The 18794-nt window shown below is 36.1% G+C and overlaps 1 protein-coding gene across 1 annotated transcript; it reads left to right on the top strand.

The window, feature by feature from the left end:
* Positions 1 to 633: 633 nt before the first annotated feature.
* LOC117426281 (WD repeat-containing protein 75-like) lies at positions 634 to 14732 on the top strand. The gene is made up of 21 exons (XM_034043709.3): positions 634 to 838; positions 1800 to 1929; positions 2559 to 2624; positions 2718 to 2817; positions 3391 to 3515; positions 3740 to 3810; positions 4461 to 4577; positions 5382 to 5470; positions 5699 to 5857; positions 6254 to 6313; positions 6414 to 6529; positions 6699 to 6874; positions 7521 to 7672; positions 8682 to 8862; positions 9577 to 9671; positions 9769 to 9864; positions 10129 to 10298; positions 10611 to 10670; positions 11071 to 11208; positions 11361 to 11452; positions 14347 to 14732. The coding sequence occupies exons 1-21, from the start codon at positions 753 to 755 to the stop codon at positions 14558 to 14560; spliced, it is 2493 nt and encodes an 830-aa protein (XP_033899600.3). The 5' UTR covers positions 634 to 752; the 3' UTR covers positions 14561 to 14732.
* Positions 14733 to 18794: the final 4062 nt, after the last annotated feature.

Here is an 18794-nt window from a genome sequence, read left to right as displayed (position 1 = left end):
TCACATAAAACCGTGGCTATAACAGGAATAATATTATATATATATATTATATATATTAACTACCATGAGAAATATTTCAGCACTATTGAAGAATATAGCTCATGCTGAGAATCTGTGTTAGCTGTGGAAATCAGTAGAAGCTGAAGTCTAATTTGGGTGACTTTTTTTAACTACATGTTGGGAATTCGTGAATTCGTGGGATAAAGAAACTTAGTATTTTGCGCTTAAAGGTGTGTCACATTGTATGTTGCACTGTTCAAATGATTTTTAATTCGACAGTTTTGTATGAATAGATCCGAGTCCTGTATTTTTTAGTCTTACTAATTTATTTTGTCACTGTGCAGACATGTAAACTGTGCAACCTATAACTTCTGCATACATAGTATTATTCATGAATAATTATACAGCAAATATACACATTATACATATGCATACTTATTTTAATAATTACATGTACATTGTCACGGTGGGTTATTTTTCACTTGATAAAAAATACAATAAAATGTAGAGATAGATCTCTGCGTGGTCCCAGTATGTGAAAACACCATGTTCACAAAAAATCAAACTTTAAAACGAATTTAAATTCTACAAGGCACTGCACTTTCTTACAAAAAACAATGGCTTACAATATCCACGCACGTGTCTACAGCTAGACTTCTCCGTAAACCCGCGGCTTTCTGTTCAGTTCCTGTTTATTCCACGTGGTTCGTTTGGGTTTGAGTGCAGAGGTGAAAGTTCAGTCTTTGGGAAAGATGGTGGAACAGGGAGAGATCCGCGTGGTTCGGTGCGGTGGCAGTACAATCAATTACAGAAAAGCTATTTTCACTTTAGATTCAAAGTAAGTAAATCAGAATATAAATTAATCGAACTGTAAACTGTATACATTGTGTCTTTGGAAAAGATTATCAAATCGCTTTGTTGTATTAGGTTGCGCCGGTAATGCTAGCGAGGACAGAAATCTTGGCATGATGTAGCCTACTTACTGTGTAAATTGCACATTGTGGTTCATTTTGGATTTATAAATATACACATATGTTGTTCATCAGCACTACGACACGAATTTAAAAAGACATGTAATGATGAGGCTGTTCTAGAGTATCTGCATTGAATGAATGGGCCCGCGCGTTGTTTTCACTGCCGATTTTAGTACACATTTCGTAACATGCACACTAAAGTTTGTTTGTAGTCATTATTAACTATTTCTTGTGCACGCCATGAATTTCACGAATGTATGGCGACCTGTGTAAGGAATTTTTATGTGCAACATATTTGTGATTGTGCTGTGACTCGCTCGTGTGAGTTGTGTGATCATCAGTCCACCCTGAATTCTGTCTTGCTGGTTGATTTTATAACACATAAGTTTTTATAACTTATAAAAGTATTAAATACATCACCCCAGGTGACTTTGTCAAATTTACAGATACTGTGTGGCAATTTGGCCTGCTTGATGCACTGTACAACCTCTTTCACAAAGGGTTAATGAGGTAATACCATATTCTGACAAAAGTTTGAGAAGTGTTTTATGGAATTTCTAGGGAAATACTTTTTTTAAATACAGTTTCATTTCACAGAAAAGTTAAAAGAATCTGCATGTAAAATTCAGACAGCTGTATGTAGGTTTTAAAACATCTGTCGGAGAATATGGAACCTGATGCACTGGAACCAAATACATTGTGACATGAGTGTGTTTCTTTCAATATATGCTCTAAACCTGCAATGTTATGAAATTCAAAGCCAGAATGAATCATTTCTATGTGTTTTTTTAATTTTTTTATTTATGTATTCTCATTTTGTTTCAGGTACCTCCTTTGTACCTCGGGGGACATGGTGAAGGTTTACAGCACAGCCACTGAAGAATGTGTGCATGTCTTGCAGGGCCACACAAACCTGGTTACAGGCATCGCCTTGAATCCCACAAACCATTTACAGGTTTGTCATAAATGTAGCCTATCTTAGACACATACAGTACATTTTACCTTTTTCTTTGAGATTGACAGGGTGTGTAAATTGTTAAGCATATATTTCTCTTGTTTTAAGACAAGCTTCATCTGTGTCCATGGATTCGTGAATGGATATGCTCATCTTGTGACTTGTAAACATTACAAATACACACCTTTTTATTCCTGTTTAAATTTCACTCGGCTTCTAAAGAGTTTGTTTACATGCACTACGTAAAAAATCAATTCTGGGTTATGGTTGCTCGTGTCTATGCTGTGTTAGTATTATAAATATTTTCACCACCCATCAAAGATTTTAATTGGCTTAGAATGTCATACTTCAATTTGAAATATGAAGATATTTAAGAGTTGCTGTTTCCTGGTACAGATTCGCTTCTTATGAGATGACTGTTTCACTCCAATTACACAGATTTCATCAGACCATGTGACCTACTACACAAGACGTGATTAGATACCAAGTTGAAAATGTTTGTTTGTTTGTGATCTAAACATTTTATTGATGAACCAGTAAATGCTAAATTTGTAAAGTATAATAAACCAAGCAAAGAGACAAACGATCTTCACCACCAGCACATTTTTATTAAATGTTTTCTCCTACAGGTCTATTCTTGCTCTATGGATGGCACTATTAAACTGTGGGACTTCACAGATAACATTCTGATTAAGGTATGTGGCTCTCTATTCATTTGCATAACCTATTTATCTGTACATAAGCCACTTGTATTTATTTTTAATAATGTTTCTTTACCTTCTTTTTAGACGTTCACGGTTGGCTACAAACTGTTAGCCCTGTACACCTCTAAAGCCCACGAAGGATGTGTCTTTGTCATAATCCCCAAAGAGAATGATGAAGCTTTAGGTAATTACAAAAAAAAAAAAAGCAAATTGAGCTCCTGTATTGTAGATCATTTCATCAAGGGCTGATTATTTAACAACCGTATAACTAACATGGTTTGGTCTTATAGTTTTATCAGGGATGTGGACAGGGACCACAGCGTGTATATTATTGTAAAGCAGTTTTCCCTTTCTTCTTGTACCTGGTATAAGTCGCATACCTAGTTTTACTGACTGTCAAACCTGAGTTTGTTTATTTGAATTTCATACTTCAATTTGGAATAGGAAGATATTTCGAAGACAGCGCCATTTCAGTTGAACTAATGAGGATTAGCTCTTTTGAATAACAAGCCATGTGGAGAGACAGAAACAGCAGAAAGACAGCACTTTGTATCAGTGTTGTAGCTTGTATTTTATGGTCTTGTTTGATTTTATGTAGGCCTTCTGTTTTAGCTGACATTAACTTTTTTTTTTTTTTTTTCTGTGAACGCTGCAGAAAGGAAAAGGTTGGGGGGCAGGGGAAAAGGCTTGTGAATCCTTTGTTCCACCATAACTGCTTGCAAATGTTTTTCTGACATCCTATCTTTTCATTTGCCAGATTCTTTCCAGCTGGTTGCTGTTAGGCTTCCCAAATCATCGGACCAAGAGGTTGCAGCTACAGAACTGTCGTTTGTGTTGAATGATGTCAGCCAATTGCCAAAGTGTACTTCATATGGCAGAGAGGTATGGTTTATTTACTGATTCGATCTGTGTGTCAGTGGCAACAGGAAGATATAACACCCTATATGAAGGATGTTAAGAGATTAGATATTTTGATGTAGGTTTATATATTGCAGTTTTTCTCATTTGTTTTCTGCACGTATTTAATTAAGAGGACTTAATTGTTAGAGTGATAGGTATGTCATAGCTCTACAGATTGCTGTAATTTTTTTTTTTTTTACATACAGGGTGAATTTGTAGCTTCAGTGAAAGGCCTTCATCTCACTGTGTATTTCTTCAGAAATCAAAAGACTTACAGGTAACTTTAAAGGTTTTTAATAATTTCCCTCCATACTGTGTTTCTCTCAAGTGTCCTGAACAGAACTTTTAAAATGGGTTTTGGACATGCAGAAAACTCACTCACACACAGCATTTCTTTCAATCTGCGTTTCCACTGCCTGAATTTTGTTCTTGATAAACGGTGTGTTCCAATTGTCCTCATCTTCCCTACCAGTGTTTAAGAGATTAAACTTCTCACCCCAAGTATCATCTAATGTTGTCCTTTTGAAGTGTAAGTTTCTTGTTATGAAAACTAATACTCTCAGTTGTGGACCCAGTGCTCAAAAGAGTGCAACTGTTAATGACTACAGTTAACGGAGAAACAGTTAACGTGAGGTGCCAGCCTGTTTTAAAATTGTTGTTTTTTGTTTTTAACCAGCCCTTTATTTTGAATTTGTATTGCACTCTAGTTATGGATTCAATAGAAAACTGTTCGTCTCAGAGGCTGTCTGTTATTTCTTACGTGTGCCGAAAAAAACAGTGCACGTTTAAAAGAAATATTGTTTAGTTCCTGGCGTACATGAAAGCATGGAAGCCTTCAGTTTTTTGTTTAAATGTACTTGTTTTTCTATCCCCCTCCCTTTTTTAAATGGTTACTTTAAATTCTGTATTTCTTTTATTTTCTTGAAGGTTATCTTTGAATGCCACTCCCAAGAAGGGGGCTAATAACATATTTACTTGTGTCGCATGCCACCCGAAGGAGGACTGTATCGCCACAGGCCATGAAGATGGAAAAATACGTCTTTGGTATGTCAGTTTGTCTTAAAGTATGATCGCTAACTAACAGCTCTTAAATTAAAAAAATAAAATCTATTTTAAAACTTTACAGTTATAATGCATTGTTTACTGATATCTAAAAAGGCAAATGTTTTTAACTGCAAAGTCAAAGTGATTTTAGTCCTGCAACTGGGTGTTTAACAAATGGATTAATAATCCAGACAGATAATGTTATATTTAACAGGATTAAAGTGGCTCGTTTTCACATTGTTTGCAACATTAAAGGGTGTACATAAGGACATTTATTGTTGTGTTCCCATGTGTTGCTACAACTGTTTACGTAAGGTGTGTGTATTGTTTTATTTATTTTTTTTACATTTTGACCACTTTTTTAACTTTTAAATTGCATTCCCTGCCTCAAGATGGCTTCCCATGTACCTGTATGGACCTCTCAGAACTACATTTCCCATCATCATCCTCCTACTCACATATGTAACTGAGATGGATTATATTTTGTGCAGGAGGATGATGGGAAATGTAGTTCTGAGAGGTCCATTCAGGTACATGGGAAGCCATCTTGAGGCAAGGAATGCAATTTAAAACCTTTACATAAACAGTTGTAGCAACACATGTGAACATGTAACACAACAAAATAAAAAGATCCTTATGTGCAACACAGAAGCTAAAAAACCCCATATAATCCCCATGATGATTTAAAACAAATTTAAGCAATATGTGAGAAATGACCTACTGAATTGATTTCTAGAACTTACAGGTATTTTAATTTATAAAACAAAACATTGAGTTATATGTTTTATGTGTTTGTTTTAACAGGAGAAACTTTAATCGCAAAAAGGAATACACACACTCTACACACCACTGGCATCATAGTGCAGTAAATGATTTGTCCTTTACACCAGAAGGTAAGAGCTAGCTTGTAAAGAAGGTACTTCATTACATTGTTGATCAGATATTTTGTTTACAAAGCTTATTGAAGTTAAGAACAGTGATACAAAATTATTTCTAAAAAAAAAACAAAAAAACACCACAGAACATTTAATGGCATGCTTGCTTTATAGTTTTAATAGTAGTGATTAGAAACTTGATAGTGTGCATAAAATATGTATTTGTTTTTCACAACATTTTTACAGGTACCAACCTATTGAGTGGTGGGATTGAGTCAGTGTTGGTCCAGTGGCGGTATGGAGAAGAGACAAAAAAAGATTTCCTGCCTCGTCTGGGAGCTGCTATAGCACACATCTCTACTTCCCCTGAAGGCTCTCTCTATTGTACATCCCACAGTGATAACAGTAAGAATTTCATTTCATATGATGTACACATTTATGTACATGGTAGCACTACTGTATTTAGAATGCACTTACACAAGTCCAACATGTTTCGCCTTTATCTAGTTTTCCTTTTGGAATGTGATAGGTTTCAAGGATTTTGTTTAATTGTGTAATATGGAAAATATTGGGGGGGGGGGGGGGGAGTAGCAGCGGTGTTGCTTTTGACAGTTGAGTTGTGATTTGCATGTAGCATATAAACTCACTTTTTTTCATAGCTTACTTTATTTAAATGGTCTAGCAATTTATATCGATAAGATCAAGCTAAACTGAACCATATTGAAAGCTTATCAGTGCTTTGTGTCACAGTAAAAATGGATCTGAATTTGAGAATCATTCATTCTTTCTTTTAACCCACAGAGATCACTATTATCCAAAGCAATCTCAGAGTCTCTGCAGTTATCCAAGGGTTAGTAAAAGGTATGTCATTTTAATTATCTTTTTAAAAGGTTTTGGAATTTTTTTTTTTTTGGTCATCATACAACCCTGTTTGATTTTTTTTTTTGATTTTTTTTTTCAGGTGATAACATAAAAACAGATTTGATGATCGACCCAAGAACAAAAGCTCTGGTGCTGAATGGGAAACCAGGACATTTGCAGTTTTATTCCCTTCAGCATGACAAGCAGCTGTATAACGTGAGTAACCTTAAAATGACATCTCAACGCAACAGTATAGAAAGGTTATCTATCGCTGGAGCATTTAGCCCTTGTGTGTTTTCTCTCCCGTCATGCATGCAGGTATTTATGTATAAAACGTTTGTATAAGGTGGTAATGTTTTTGGTTTGTTTCTCTCTACACACACAGCTAGATATAGTACAACAGGAGTACATCAACCAGTCTGGCCTGCACCAGTTTGATGTTGTGAAAGCTGCATTTGATGCTCAAGGATCTTGGTTAGCAACTGTAGAAGAGAGGAAAGAGAAACTAGCTGACCTGGAGATACAGTTGAAAATATGGGTGTACAAGGATGAAATGCAGAGGTACGTTTCAGAGCACAGTTTTACAGCACATATGGTTGTTTTTTTTGGCTTAAAGTAGCCACAGGCCTTGACACTGGAAACTGATAGAAATAGACCCACTCTCTAATTCTAGTAGGTCCCTCGGTGAGTCCTGCACTGTGGGGTGGGGTGAGGTTGGGGGCTTATTATGCAAGTGCCTTGTCAACAAGTGTGCGCTTTTTAAAATGGGGGCCATGACAAGTTTTCATAAATAAATAAAAATAAAAATTGCTTTACTGTTTCTATTAATAGCACCAGTGAATACAATATAAATGCTTTAACTTTTAAATAGATTTCTAAAGCAGGGAGTTTTGTCCTTACTTTGTTTGTTTGTTTGTTTGTTTCTTTCTTTCTTTTTCATACTGTGACATGACCTGCAGTTCTTTTGGGTCCATTCCAATATAATGTTTGTTTTGTATTAAGTGTTTACATTTGTGATCTTGCATTTGAGTATTTCCCTTAAGTAGTGTTGGAGTACAGTTTGGAACCTGTCCAACCAGTCTAAACGTAGTGGGTGGGAGTCTTGTCTTCTGTTGAAAAGGAATGCATTATCTCCAAGTATAAGGACATGTTGAGAGTATTTTGATTGAGACAAATGAAAAGAAATAACTTTTCTTTGAATCTTTAGCTTTGTTCTGAACACCACCATAACATCCCCACATGAGGACCATATCACAGCACTGTGCTTTTGCAACACCAATGAAACAACAATGCTAGTAACCACTGGAAGAGATGGCCGGTTTAAAGCCTGGGTCTTGGGGGATGATTCAGACATATATCGTAAGTTAGCAATGGTTCTAATAATGGCAGTGTTTATTGTAGGGTACTTTTGGGGTAATAAGTGGGGATTTTTTGTTTGTTTGTTTTGGGTGGATTTTTTATATCCTGTTTTGTGTGCAGCAACAAGGTGGTGGTAATAATTTAAAATAATAAAAAATGTAAAAGTTAAAACCATTTAAATCAGGTTTCAAATAGAAAAGCTGAACAAGGCATGTGCTAAAAGGCATCATAATTAAGCCACTTGGTGGCACTGTTGCAGTGGATTTCCATGGTTTTATATCCTCTGCAGAGATGCCAACTGCTAATATTTGGCTGTAGCAGCTACTATTTTGGAGTTTCTGCTAAGGGGTATAATACTACAATTTATAATAAATAAATAAATGATGGATACTCCCTGGATGTTTATGAAATATTATTTCAATACCAAGTGTGTTTTCCTGTTTCATTTTTTTAATGAATCAATGGTTTTTAAATAACTGTATTTGACTGATAGTTTATTGTAGCATTTTAACTGACATACTAAAAGCTCTGAGCTGGGTTGCTTAGTAACCAGTTTAGGGGTCCTTCAGAAACTGTCGCCTTGCTTGCTTTTTAGTCTGGGATTAAGTAGTAAATCTGTAAAATGTATGTTAAATCTTTCTTGAGGTGTTGATATTTTTATAGTTGTTTTTATAAAGTTTTGAGGTTGAATATTTCAGTCCAGGTTTGATAGCACTTACTCTTCATTACTAATATTTAAATCCAGAATAAATAGAATTCCAAATTTAAATAAATAAATAAATAAATCCAGTATTTTCTATTGAGGTTGTTAATTTCTAAATGCCATGTGTTTACAATTACCAAAATTATAGATTGAACAGCAAAAATTAGGTCATTGGCTTGCCAGAGCCTAAGAGCCTTTTAATTTCTAGTCTGCTACTATATTTCCACTACTATTTTCTACTTTCATAAGTTGGCATCTCTGCCTCTGCTGAGCTGTGGTTTTCTAATTTCTCTAACTGGACTCCAGGTGAGAGTGTATGCTGGAGCTGTGACTTTGTTGGCACCTATCACAATCTCCTTGCCACAAACTGCTGCTTCTCTGAAGATGGCTCCCTGTTAGCAGTGGGATTCGAGCAGATTATAACCATTTGGAACCCCAACACCTGGGATCTTGTGTGCACATTCTGCCAGCCTCCTGGGAAAATAAAGTTAGTACATTTTAAATAAAATTAAAAAAAACAAGAAATAAATGCACCATAGTTTAATAGCACATTCAAACGTAAGATAACAGGCCCTATTTTTAAGTGCAAAGGCAGTCCATTTGTAAGTAACAACTTATTTGCAAGTATGAGAAGTTCATTTAGTTACTAGATAGTTTTATAGTTCTTCAAAATGGGGGACTAAGTCATCCGCCCTTAAACAATGTAAGCCAAGTAAGAGCTAACTGTTAGCTAAAATGATATATGTATAAAACCCAGAACACTACAATTTTATAGAGAGAAAACTTCTATGAAGGCGATTTATATTGTGTTTTTACAAATAATTGTTAACTTCAACATATAACTTTCTCTTTCAATGTCCCCTCCATCTTTCTAAGCAAGTGCCTAAACTTTATTTCTCAAAATTGTTCACAAAATGATTAGTTGGGCTTTGCACCGATTGAGAAGTAAAATAGCAAATCTTTGTTTTCTTGGCATTACAACAACCAAGGTCTTTAATAAATCGTAAAAGGTAAATATCTGGATAGAAGTCTAGTTTTAAAACTGTAAGCAAATGCTATGCGAGATTTAGGGATTTATGAGTACGCATATGCCAAGTGTAGTAAAACAATACTTGTTTAATCCCGTGAAAGTGGCTTTATTATTTGATATGACTGCATTGAAATAAGGAGCTGATTAAAGTTTACTCTTTTGATGTTTCAGGGACCTTTGTTTCGGGAGGCTAAGCTGTTCTAAGTACCTCCTCGGTACCACTACGAATAGCTTTCTCTGTTGCTGGAACCTGCTAACTTGTACATGTAAGAGTCTTGATTTCATTTGATTTGATAGTTCATTGGTATTCTAAGCCATGTTTGATGGACTGGGTAATTATTTTGTGTGTTTGCTGTTTTTCAGTGGAATGGAGCGTTGGGTTAAATGTCATCCTGCTGCAGCTTGACCCCCTGTCTGAAAATGTTGCTGCGTTCTCGTGTGCTGCTGAGAATTCCGACCGTGAGTACAAAAGCTTTATTCAGTTGAAAAATAGTTCACCATTAACCTCTTAATTTCCAAGTGTGTTTTTTTTTTTTTTTTTTTTTTTTACTTCAAGGCTCAACATACATTGCTTGAAATTTATAACTGTTTATTAATTAAATATATTGATCGACTAGTTTATACATTTTAAAGTTTTAATTTACCCACACTATCTGAAGATATGCAGTAGAAGTGTGACCCCCAGATCCTATCTAAACATAACCCTGTTGTTTTCTGCCACAGTGTTTGTTTTCAGGCCCAATGAGCCCAGGCCTGTCTACTTGCAGAAGAATATTTGCCAAGGCAGCGTGCAGCGAGCGGTGTTCACACCCCGGGATGTGCCAGAGGAGAACTGCTCTGAGAGCAGCCAGTGGCTGAACAGATCGCAGCTCTACTTCCTGACTAGAGACATGGTAAAGTTAATAACTGCATCGCTAATTACTACTATGCACTATCACAGACCCATTTACAATAAATCAAAGTGACCTGCCGGATGCTTTTGACTAAAGTTTAAATTGCACAACCATTGTGTTTATGAATGGGATTAGAGATGTACATTTAAGTTTGAAAGCGGTCTGTTGTTGATATGGAGAAGTAGTGTAGTTTTCTACCCGGCCTCCAAACCAATTGTGTCTCGCACAATACAATATCTGCATGCTGTGCATACCATGTGAATTGATTTTTGTGTTTCTCTAGCTTTATAGCTTTTTTTCTTGTTCTTTAAGGATTTAATGACATTCAGTACAAAGACAGAAGAAGACAGGCTTACATCTTCAAGCAAGCAGGTATGTTTGTATTCAGCTAAACAAAATGAAACAACTGTTCCATCCCTCTTAACTCTTCCTATACTCTGACTTTGTACTTGTCATATTAAATTGTTTTGTGTTCTGTAATTAAGGGCATGCTATTTTTATTGGGGGGGGGGGGGGGGTAGTAATTACAGCAGTTTTCAAGGACAAACGGTTTTAAATAACCCTTTAAATGTCAGCATGGCTTTTTTAAGAGTTATAACTTAGTTATAACTTATTTATAACTTACCTGTTTGATAACCCTACTGCTTAACTGCGTAAGCTATGGCGGTGACCTCTTAAGGCCAGTAAGGATGGAATTAAGTTAATATATATTTTGCAATGTCTCCTAACAATGTATTTTCTTGTGTTTTTTATTCTCTCTCTCTCTATATAGCTTTTAATAGAAGAGAACGTCCCTGTAACTCCATTCTACTTGCTGTTGGGAAAACACAGACAGGCAAAGCTGGATGCAGAAAATGGGACTCTTGCAGCCCAGGTTCAGTTACCACAGGGATCTGTTGCAATTAAAGAGGTCAGTATATAAACAAGTTTTATCACTGGTTAAAATATAACATTGAGGATAATTCAGTATCTTTGCATAGGTTTAAACGTGGCTGCTTTTATTATTATTCACCTTTCACAGTTATGTTGAATAAGCAGGCGCTTTGTTTTGTGTTCCCTCAGTTGCTTCAGACCCCGGCTCATGTTCTACCCTCAGCTACTTTCCTGTGCACAATGTTTGTGAATTCTCTCCTAATATCCAAGGACGGCAAGAGGTAAGAGATCAAAACCTGTGTAATCGTCCGTTGTAGAGAAGGACATGATTGTTATAGTCAATTTGCACAACATTGCCTTTGACCTGGAACAGGAAATGACACATGTTTACACTTGGGTTTGAAGGTTGTTTATCACTGAAAATGTATGACACTTCAGGTTAAAACATTTAAGGAATGAGCTCACTTTTAATTATAGCACTCTTGTAGAACAATAGTGTACGGTACAGATGGTGGAGTAATACTAGAAAATGACTGAAATATCACAATTGTGTTTTTGTTTGTTTTCTGTGTGTGTGTGTGTGTTTGTAAATTTATTATTTTTTTTATTAGGGGTACACAGATAATCAGTAGCTTATCGGTATGGCACCACTATAAGGGAAAAAACAAAATCGGCTATCGGCATTTTTTATTATTTTTACCGATAATGTCCACCGATATAAATTTGCTTTTTTTTTCCCAGCACAGCATTTATTATTTCGGTTTGGCACGCTTACTGATGACGCAAGAACACTGAGACAGCTATTTTCGTTCAGTACTGACTGAGTGTAAGGTGCGATCAACCAGCATGTCTCAAAAGAGCTGTGTTTTGAGTTTTTTTTTTTAAAGTATGTGAAGACAACAGTAGGCTACCAGATTGCAAGTTGTGTGCTGCAAAAATCTCCCAGTTTCGGTTGTTCAATATTCTGGATTTCGCCAACTCATTCAATGTCTGGACCCTCGTTACACACTACCGAGTAGAAAGTTTATGTCGGAGACATTTTTATGTTGCTGCCGGAACTGTACAATGCTGTTTTTAATCGCATACAGACACTCGTTGAAAGTGATCACGTATCAGCACTAAGCTTCACGAATGATATTTGGAACCCTGGTGTTTCAGTTTCATGTCTGCTGATTAACTACTGAATGGATTGACACCGATTACAATTTACAGGCAGTACTCCAGGCCTGTGAGTTTAGCGGCTCCCACACAGCAGAGGCCATTTCAATTGCCCTTGACAAGGTGTTTGAAATGTAGAAATATCCACCTACCAAAATTCATGTGATTGCAATGTTTCTTCCATTATCTCGTGACAAAGGCAATGCTAGACTCCGGCCTATCAAGTTTGCCTTGTGTTGCACATGCACTGCAGCTCGTTGTGAACGAAGGTGTGTTATCACAGCGTAGTGTTTCCGACATACTGGCTATCGGACGAAAAAACATTCTCCACTGGCCTGTTCTTGTCTACAAGGGGTGCAAGCAGAGCTTGGAATTCCTTCCAATAGGTTACAACAGGACGTAAATACAAGGTGGAACAGTACTTGATACATGTTGCAAAGCCTTCTGGAGCAAAAACGTGCTCTTGCAGCTTATGCTGCTGACCTGTGAAATTCCTGCAACCCTAGTCTTCAAAGGTAGGGCTAGTCCTAGCACCCTTTGAAGAACTAACACATGAAGTAAGTTTGTCATCAGCTCGTGCTTCGGGATGTCATCCCATGCATGGCTTTAAAGAGACTGCTCAGCAAAGTTATGGATTCAGACAGCGGAATTAAAACTATGAAAAACACTTCTGGGGGCCATGGAAACGCGGTTTGGTAAAATTTATTCGGAATAACTCTATTTCATAGCAACCCTGTTGGATCCAATATACAAGGACAGGTACTTTACAAATAATGAGAAATGGCTACAATGCAAGGAAATTCTGTTGACACATCTGAAACTGCTGCAATCAAACACAAATGTCAAAGACGGGACATCAACAGAGCCTGCCAACAAAAAACACAAGAAACCAGCTGACGGGACTACAGTAAGCAATACCCTGTGTTCAGTGTTTGATGAAATACTGGAGGAATGCACCGGTGCTGGGTGTTTTAAATTGAACAGAGCAACAGTGTTGTACTACAGACTCAGACTTCCCTGAGTGAGCCAACGCTTCCAAGAAAATCAGAACAACTCCAATATTGGAAAAAGAATGAATGCCGTTTTTCCAACTTTGGCCGAACCTGCAAGAAAGTTTCTTTCTGCGCCTTGCAGCAGTGTTGACAACGAACGTTTATTTAGTGCTGCTTCACATGTTGTGGATGAGAAGAGGAACATAATTTTGTGTGAAAGCAGAAATGTTGCTTTTTGTAAGGAAAAACCTTCCTCTCACAGACTTGATGCTAGAAATCCAGAACTGTGAGTTGAACATCAATGTGATGTTCCCCCCCCCCCCCCCCCCCCAGAAAAAGAATGTTGTTATTATTTATACAATATAATTTAAGATTACCTTATTGTTTATCTTGCCTAATCTGCATTAGTTGTGTGTGTATTTTGAAGTAAAAAAAAAAAAAAAAAATCTGTCTTTTGTTAACTTTGACCGAAGTTTGCAATCGGAAATTACATTTTTATAGAGTTTTGGTTTTGGTCAAGTGATAAGTTCAAGTTGTGATGCATAGTGTGCTTAAAATAATACGAAAATGTTAGGTTATTTTATAGTACAGTACAAGTTATACTATGCAATGTTTGGCTATAAAAGTTTTTTCTATACCAGGAGCGAGGTGTTTTACTACTGTAGTATGAATGCCTTTTTTTTTTTGTCTTGTAAAACAAATGTATACAGAATAAATTGCAGTGAAGCATACTGCATACTACGTTACTCTTGTATTTGTTGCCCGTTCATTGTTTGTAATACATGTAAACTATTATTCTTGGCTATCTATCGGCCTAGAAAATCTTATAGGCGCACCCCTAAAAATTGTTTTATATATATATATATATATATATATATAATATATATAAATTGTTTTACACATTGTTTTTACATTAATTTAAAAATGACAAAGAACTCACAGGAATCCAAATCAAATTATCTATCTTGGGTCCTTATAAAAATAAATGAAACCATGATAAAACTTCCCTTTTTTTCTTTTCTCAGTGAGGTCCCAGAGGAGGCTGAGGAGGAAATGGAGAGTGAGAAAGAGGAAGATGAAACTTCTGATCAGGAAATGGATTCTCAACACAAAGTGAAGCCAGAGTACTTTGTTGAAGAACTGGTGCCAAAGCTGTCTAAAAAGGAAGAAAGGGACCTGAAGAGAGTGAGAAAAACAGATTACAGCTGGCTCTGCCCATTTTATGGCAAGCTCCCATGAGAACCATACCATGGTTAAATACATCATTCTTCAAATGAAAGATCACGCAATAAAGTATTTATCATCTTTCTGGAAAAGTTATCTGTTTTGCTTTTTGGTCATGTAATTAGTAACTTTGTTTAAAAAGGATATCTGCATTATGTTGTTACTGTAATAAAATGGCAGAAACATACTACTCCATTTTATATATATTTTTAACTAATGGGGTCACCAAGAGTGGTTCAATTACAATTGTAATCAGCGCTCCAGATAAGGTTTTGGGTCTGGGAGTAACTTACCTTCTCATTTTAACACTGGGAGAGTAAAATGTATTTCAGGGGGTAAAATGCAACATTACCTTGAAGTCATGAGTAATTTTGATAAATACTGTACAATCTTTAATGGGGTAGGCATTTAACTGCAATGTAACTTTGAACTACTGTACAACCATGCGTGTGTTCTACAAGGTTCTTCATCGACTCAGTGGATTGTCTTTTTTCGAGGTATCACACTGACTGTGCAAATTAATTACGTTACTTCTATTTTAACATAATTCTTACTCAGTGAACACGTTAAAGCCATACATATAAATAAAATAAGGAAATGCGTTAAGTTATAAAACAGTTTGTTTAATATTATAGGCACCTTTTTTTAGCGGTTGCCTCTGATAGTTCCGGTTAGATTAAGCTGGACTGGGGCATTTACGATTCAACCTGTGTAGCTTTGAATTTTTTTTATTGTTACTGTGATTGGCTGCAAAGACAATAGGGTTAGCCAGAGACTGGATAATGTTTGTTGGGTTGGTTTTTCGTGTGTACAGTTTCCTGGTAACTGAAGCCATTGTATTCTGGGAGATGTAGTTCATGGAAGTTTTAGGGGAGGAAGGCGGGAGGGGAGGCAGACAAGCTTGGAGCAAAATTGCTGTGTATTGTTACGCATTAAATTTAAATTTAGTGCGTATTTCAGATTTTTTAATGCGTGAAAACGGCAGGTACGCAGCTTATCTGGACCGCTGATTGTGACTGACCCCAGGTCTGGTTCGTGGGTCTGTTGAATTTTGTATATTTCCATTAGGAAGGTCTCTTTGCTTTATTTTTATATGTCAGATTGTTGTGTTGTACCTGAACAGTTTTACAATAGGAAAGTGTTACTGCAACCAGCAAGTTAGGATTTGTCTATAGAAAGCAAAAGTACTTTATTAAAATACCATTCAAATCTAGCTTTTAGACTTGCTATATTTAACCAGTTTGCTTTTCTGTGATTTAAAAACATGAAATTTTAAAAAAATAATAATAAAATACACAACCATCAGGTATTGTATCACTGAGGTGTGCAGTGTGAGTTTGTTGTAGGACAATAACAGGACCTTATATTTTTTAATTTCTTTCTCGGTTTTTAAAAGCGTAAGATGAAAAATTAACTTGTTTCTTTAACTCTAAAACAGATGTTCAGGTGATGAATGCTCGTCCCAAGCATGTGAACAAACTAGTGTGTTAAATGAGGGGGGAAATGTATTGATCAGATTGTGATGATTTCCTAGGGCTTGTTTTATATTTGAAAGTTACAGCATTTGTTACATTCCTTGTTGTTTTTAAAAGTAGTCTAAATTTAAATTAGTTATAGCCGATATAAGGAGTCATGACTGTGGTCTTATGTGGACAGACTGTACTAGTTTGGCATCTCACTCGTGATCACTGGCCTGTCAGCAAGTAATAAGAGCCTGTCTGTCACGTGACCTGCACTGCAAGGAAACTCCACAATTAGCTTGGCAGTAGATTTGCCTGGGTGGAGGTTTGGAGAGGACAATCGCATTTCTTTTTTCTCTTTGTGTGTGTATAGGATTATTCTTTCTAGCACGTATCTTGCAGAATAGTACCACTTTCAAACTTTTCAGGCCATAGGAATTAAAATATAGTCAATCAAAATGCATTATTTCAATACCTTAATTGCTCCGGCAGTAAACTTCAGATTTGAAAATAATTTCCAGATCGGTTGGACATAAAGTGATTAGCTACCAAAATGTAGCCATAACTCTATTGTCTTTGAAATATCTGCATAGTATTCCAAATTGTAATATAAAATAGAAGCAAAGAACCAAAAGAGCTTCAACAGAAGAAAAGGGGGAACTAGTAATATTCTTGATGAGATGTAAGAATATTTTAAACCCTTGCTTTTAACTCTTAATTGGGTAAACTCACTGGAATGCTCTAACACTAATGGTTTTTGTGAATCTTCACTATATCTTAAGCATGTTTTAAAATGTAAAAACAAGGATTTAACTAGAACTGGCTTCCAAGTACCAGTTGGAGATTTTGGCAAGCTGTAGCATTGCAGCACAAGTGTCAGCAACAGATCAGTTTTATGGAGCAGTTTCAATTCAAAATACTGAATTAGTTTATTATCTCACAATGCTTTATAACTTTAAAAATCATAGTAACCATGACCCTATCTGCACAATGTAAGGAGTTCTACGCTAGTTTTACATTTGACCGAAGATTTTGAAAGGTTTTTAAGGAAATGCGTCAGGTGGCCATGTTGGTCTACGCACAAACACAATTTTTGAAAAAGTCAATTGTATTGACACAGGGATGATGCTTGTTCAACTGAAGCGGTTTGCTAACAGAAGCAATTTGATGTTTTGGCAGATTTGGTAGCAGCCATTCTGATAGTAAAATTTATCGCAGCAACTCCTGCTTCGCAAACTTGAAGTGGGTTTGGTTGCTGATGACATATGTGAAGTTTCAGATCAATCCGTTCACCGGTTCCCAAGAAGATAATTTTGAAAAGTTTTTCCAAAAAATGCATCAGGCTGCCATCTTGGTTGATGCAGGAGCACAATCTTTTTTGCACCTGAACTGTAATCTGCATGGGATCATATCTGCCAAGTTTCATTTTGATTGGTTACACCGCATGCGAACAGGAGCAGATTAAAATTTGGGGAGAAAAAAACGACAATAATAAATAAATAAATAAAAATCTTTACAATAAAAATAGGCTTCCCAAGGCAGCTTGGAAGCCTAACAATATTAGCTAGGGAGATGCATCTAAAAATACTGTATATGACTAATTTTACATACCCCGATTACCACTAGTCTTCATCTTTGGGTCTGAAACCAGCGGATAGGAAACATTATTGACACCCTACTGATAAAAACGTGCATGAAAAAAAACTAAGAATGTTGTTTAACTGCTCTCACCTGTTCCAAGTTAATTGCTAGTTTTATGTTTTTCTTTGCAGAATCTCAGGAGTATCATGTAGCGCATTGTCAGATGACCATAAAGCCACTGTTCTATTTTATATTATTATTTATTTATTTAGCAGACGCCTTTATCCAAGGCAACTTACAGAGACTAGGGTGTGTGAACTATGCATCAGCTGCAGAGTCACTTACAACTACATCTCACCCGAAAGACGGAGCACAAGGAGGTTAAGTGACTTGCTCAGAGTCAGACAATGAGTCAGTGGCTGAGGTGGGATTTGAACCAGGGACCTCCTGGTTATAAGCCCGTTTCTTTAACCACTGGACCACACAGCCACTGTGTGCACGTGCAAAAAAGAACCTGACTGCATGCTTTTGCATCAACAATCTTTAAGGAAGTGTAACAATATATTCAGCAGTCTACACTTGAGAAGCACATTCATGATTCAGCAAATATGGAATGCCACCACGGATGAAATTATGCTTGGTCATGGTGGTGTAATACTGTAAGTCATTATTTCAATTGATAAATCTAATACTTAGAACTGTACTCAGCAAAAATACCAAACAATTAAGTTACATACCACAATTTACAATTGTTGAAAACATTATTCATATTTTTTATAGAAGTAAAGCAAACACAGCATTTACACTGAGTTATTTGCCCAAAAAAATGACATGCTCCAAATAGTATTTGCTAGGAAAGTAAGCTAAATCACATAATGATAGGCTGATATCACAATTAAATGGTGATCACTCACAACAAATATGGACTATAGGTTCAAGCAAATCATGATGGAAATAAACCATAGGCACCAAAAGTGTTTTAAATAATGGTATCTTGAGAATATGACACTTAATGCAAATAAACTAAGGACAAGCACTAATAATAAACAGGCATTAAGTGCAGAATTGTTATAAAAAGGGTTATTATTCCAAAATACTGTATATTTTTTTTCCAAATAACAAAAGAGAATTTTTTCTGGATTCATTTTACACTGTTAACCTCAGTGCCACTTAATACAATGTACATGTTTTGACGATGTATGTGCATT

Source organism: Acipenser ruthenus, chromosome 11 (assembly GCF_902713425.1).
Source record: "Acipenser ruthenus chromosome 11, fAciRut3.2 maternal haplotype, whole genome shotgun sequence".
Lineage (NCBI taxonomy): Eukaryota > Metazoa > Chordata > Actinopteri > Acipenseriformes > Acipenseridae > Acipenser > Acipenser ruthenus.
This window is presented reverse-complemented; position numbering and strand designations above follow the sequence as displayed.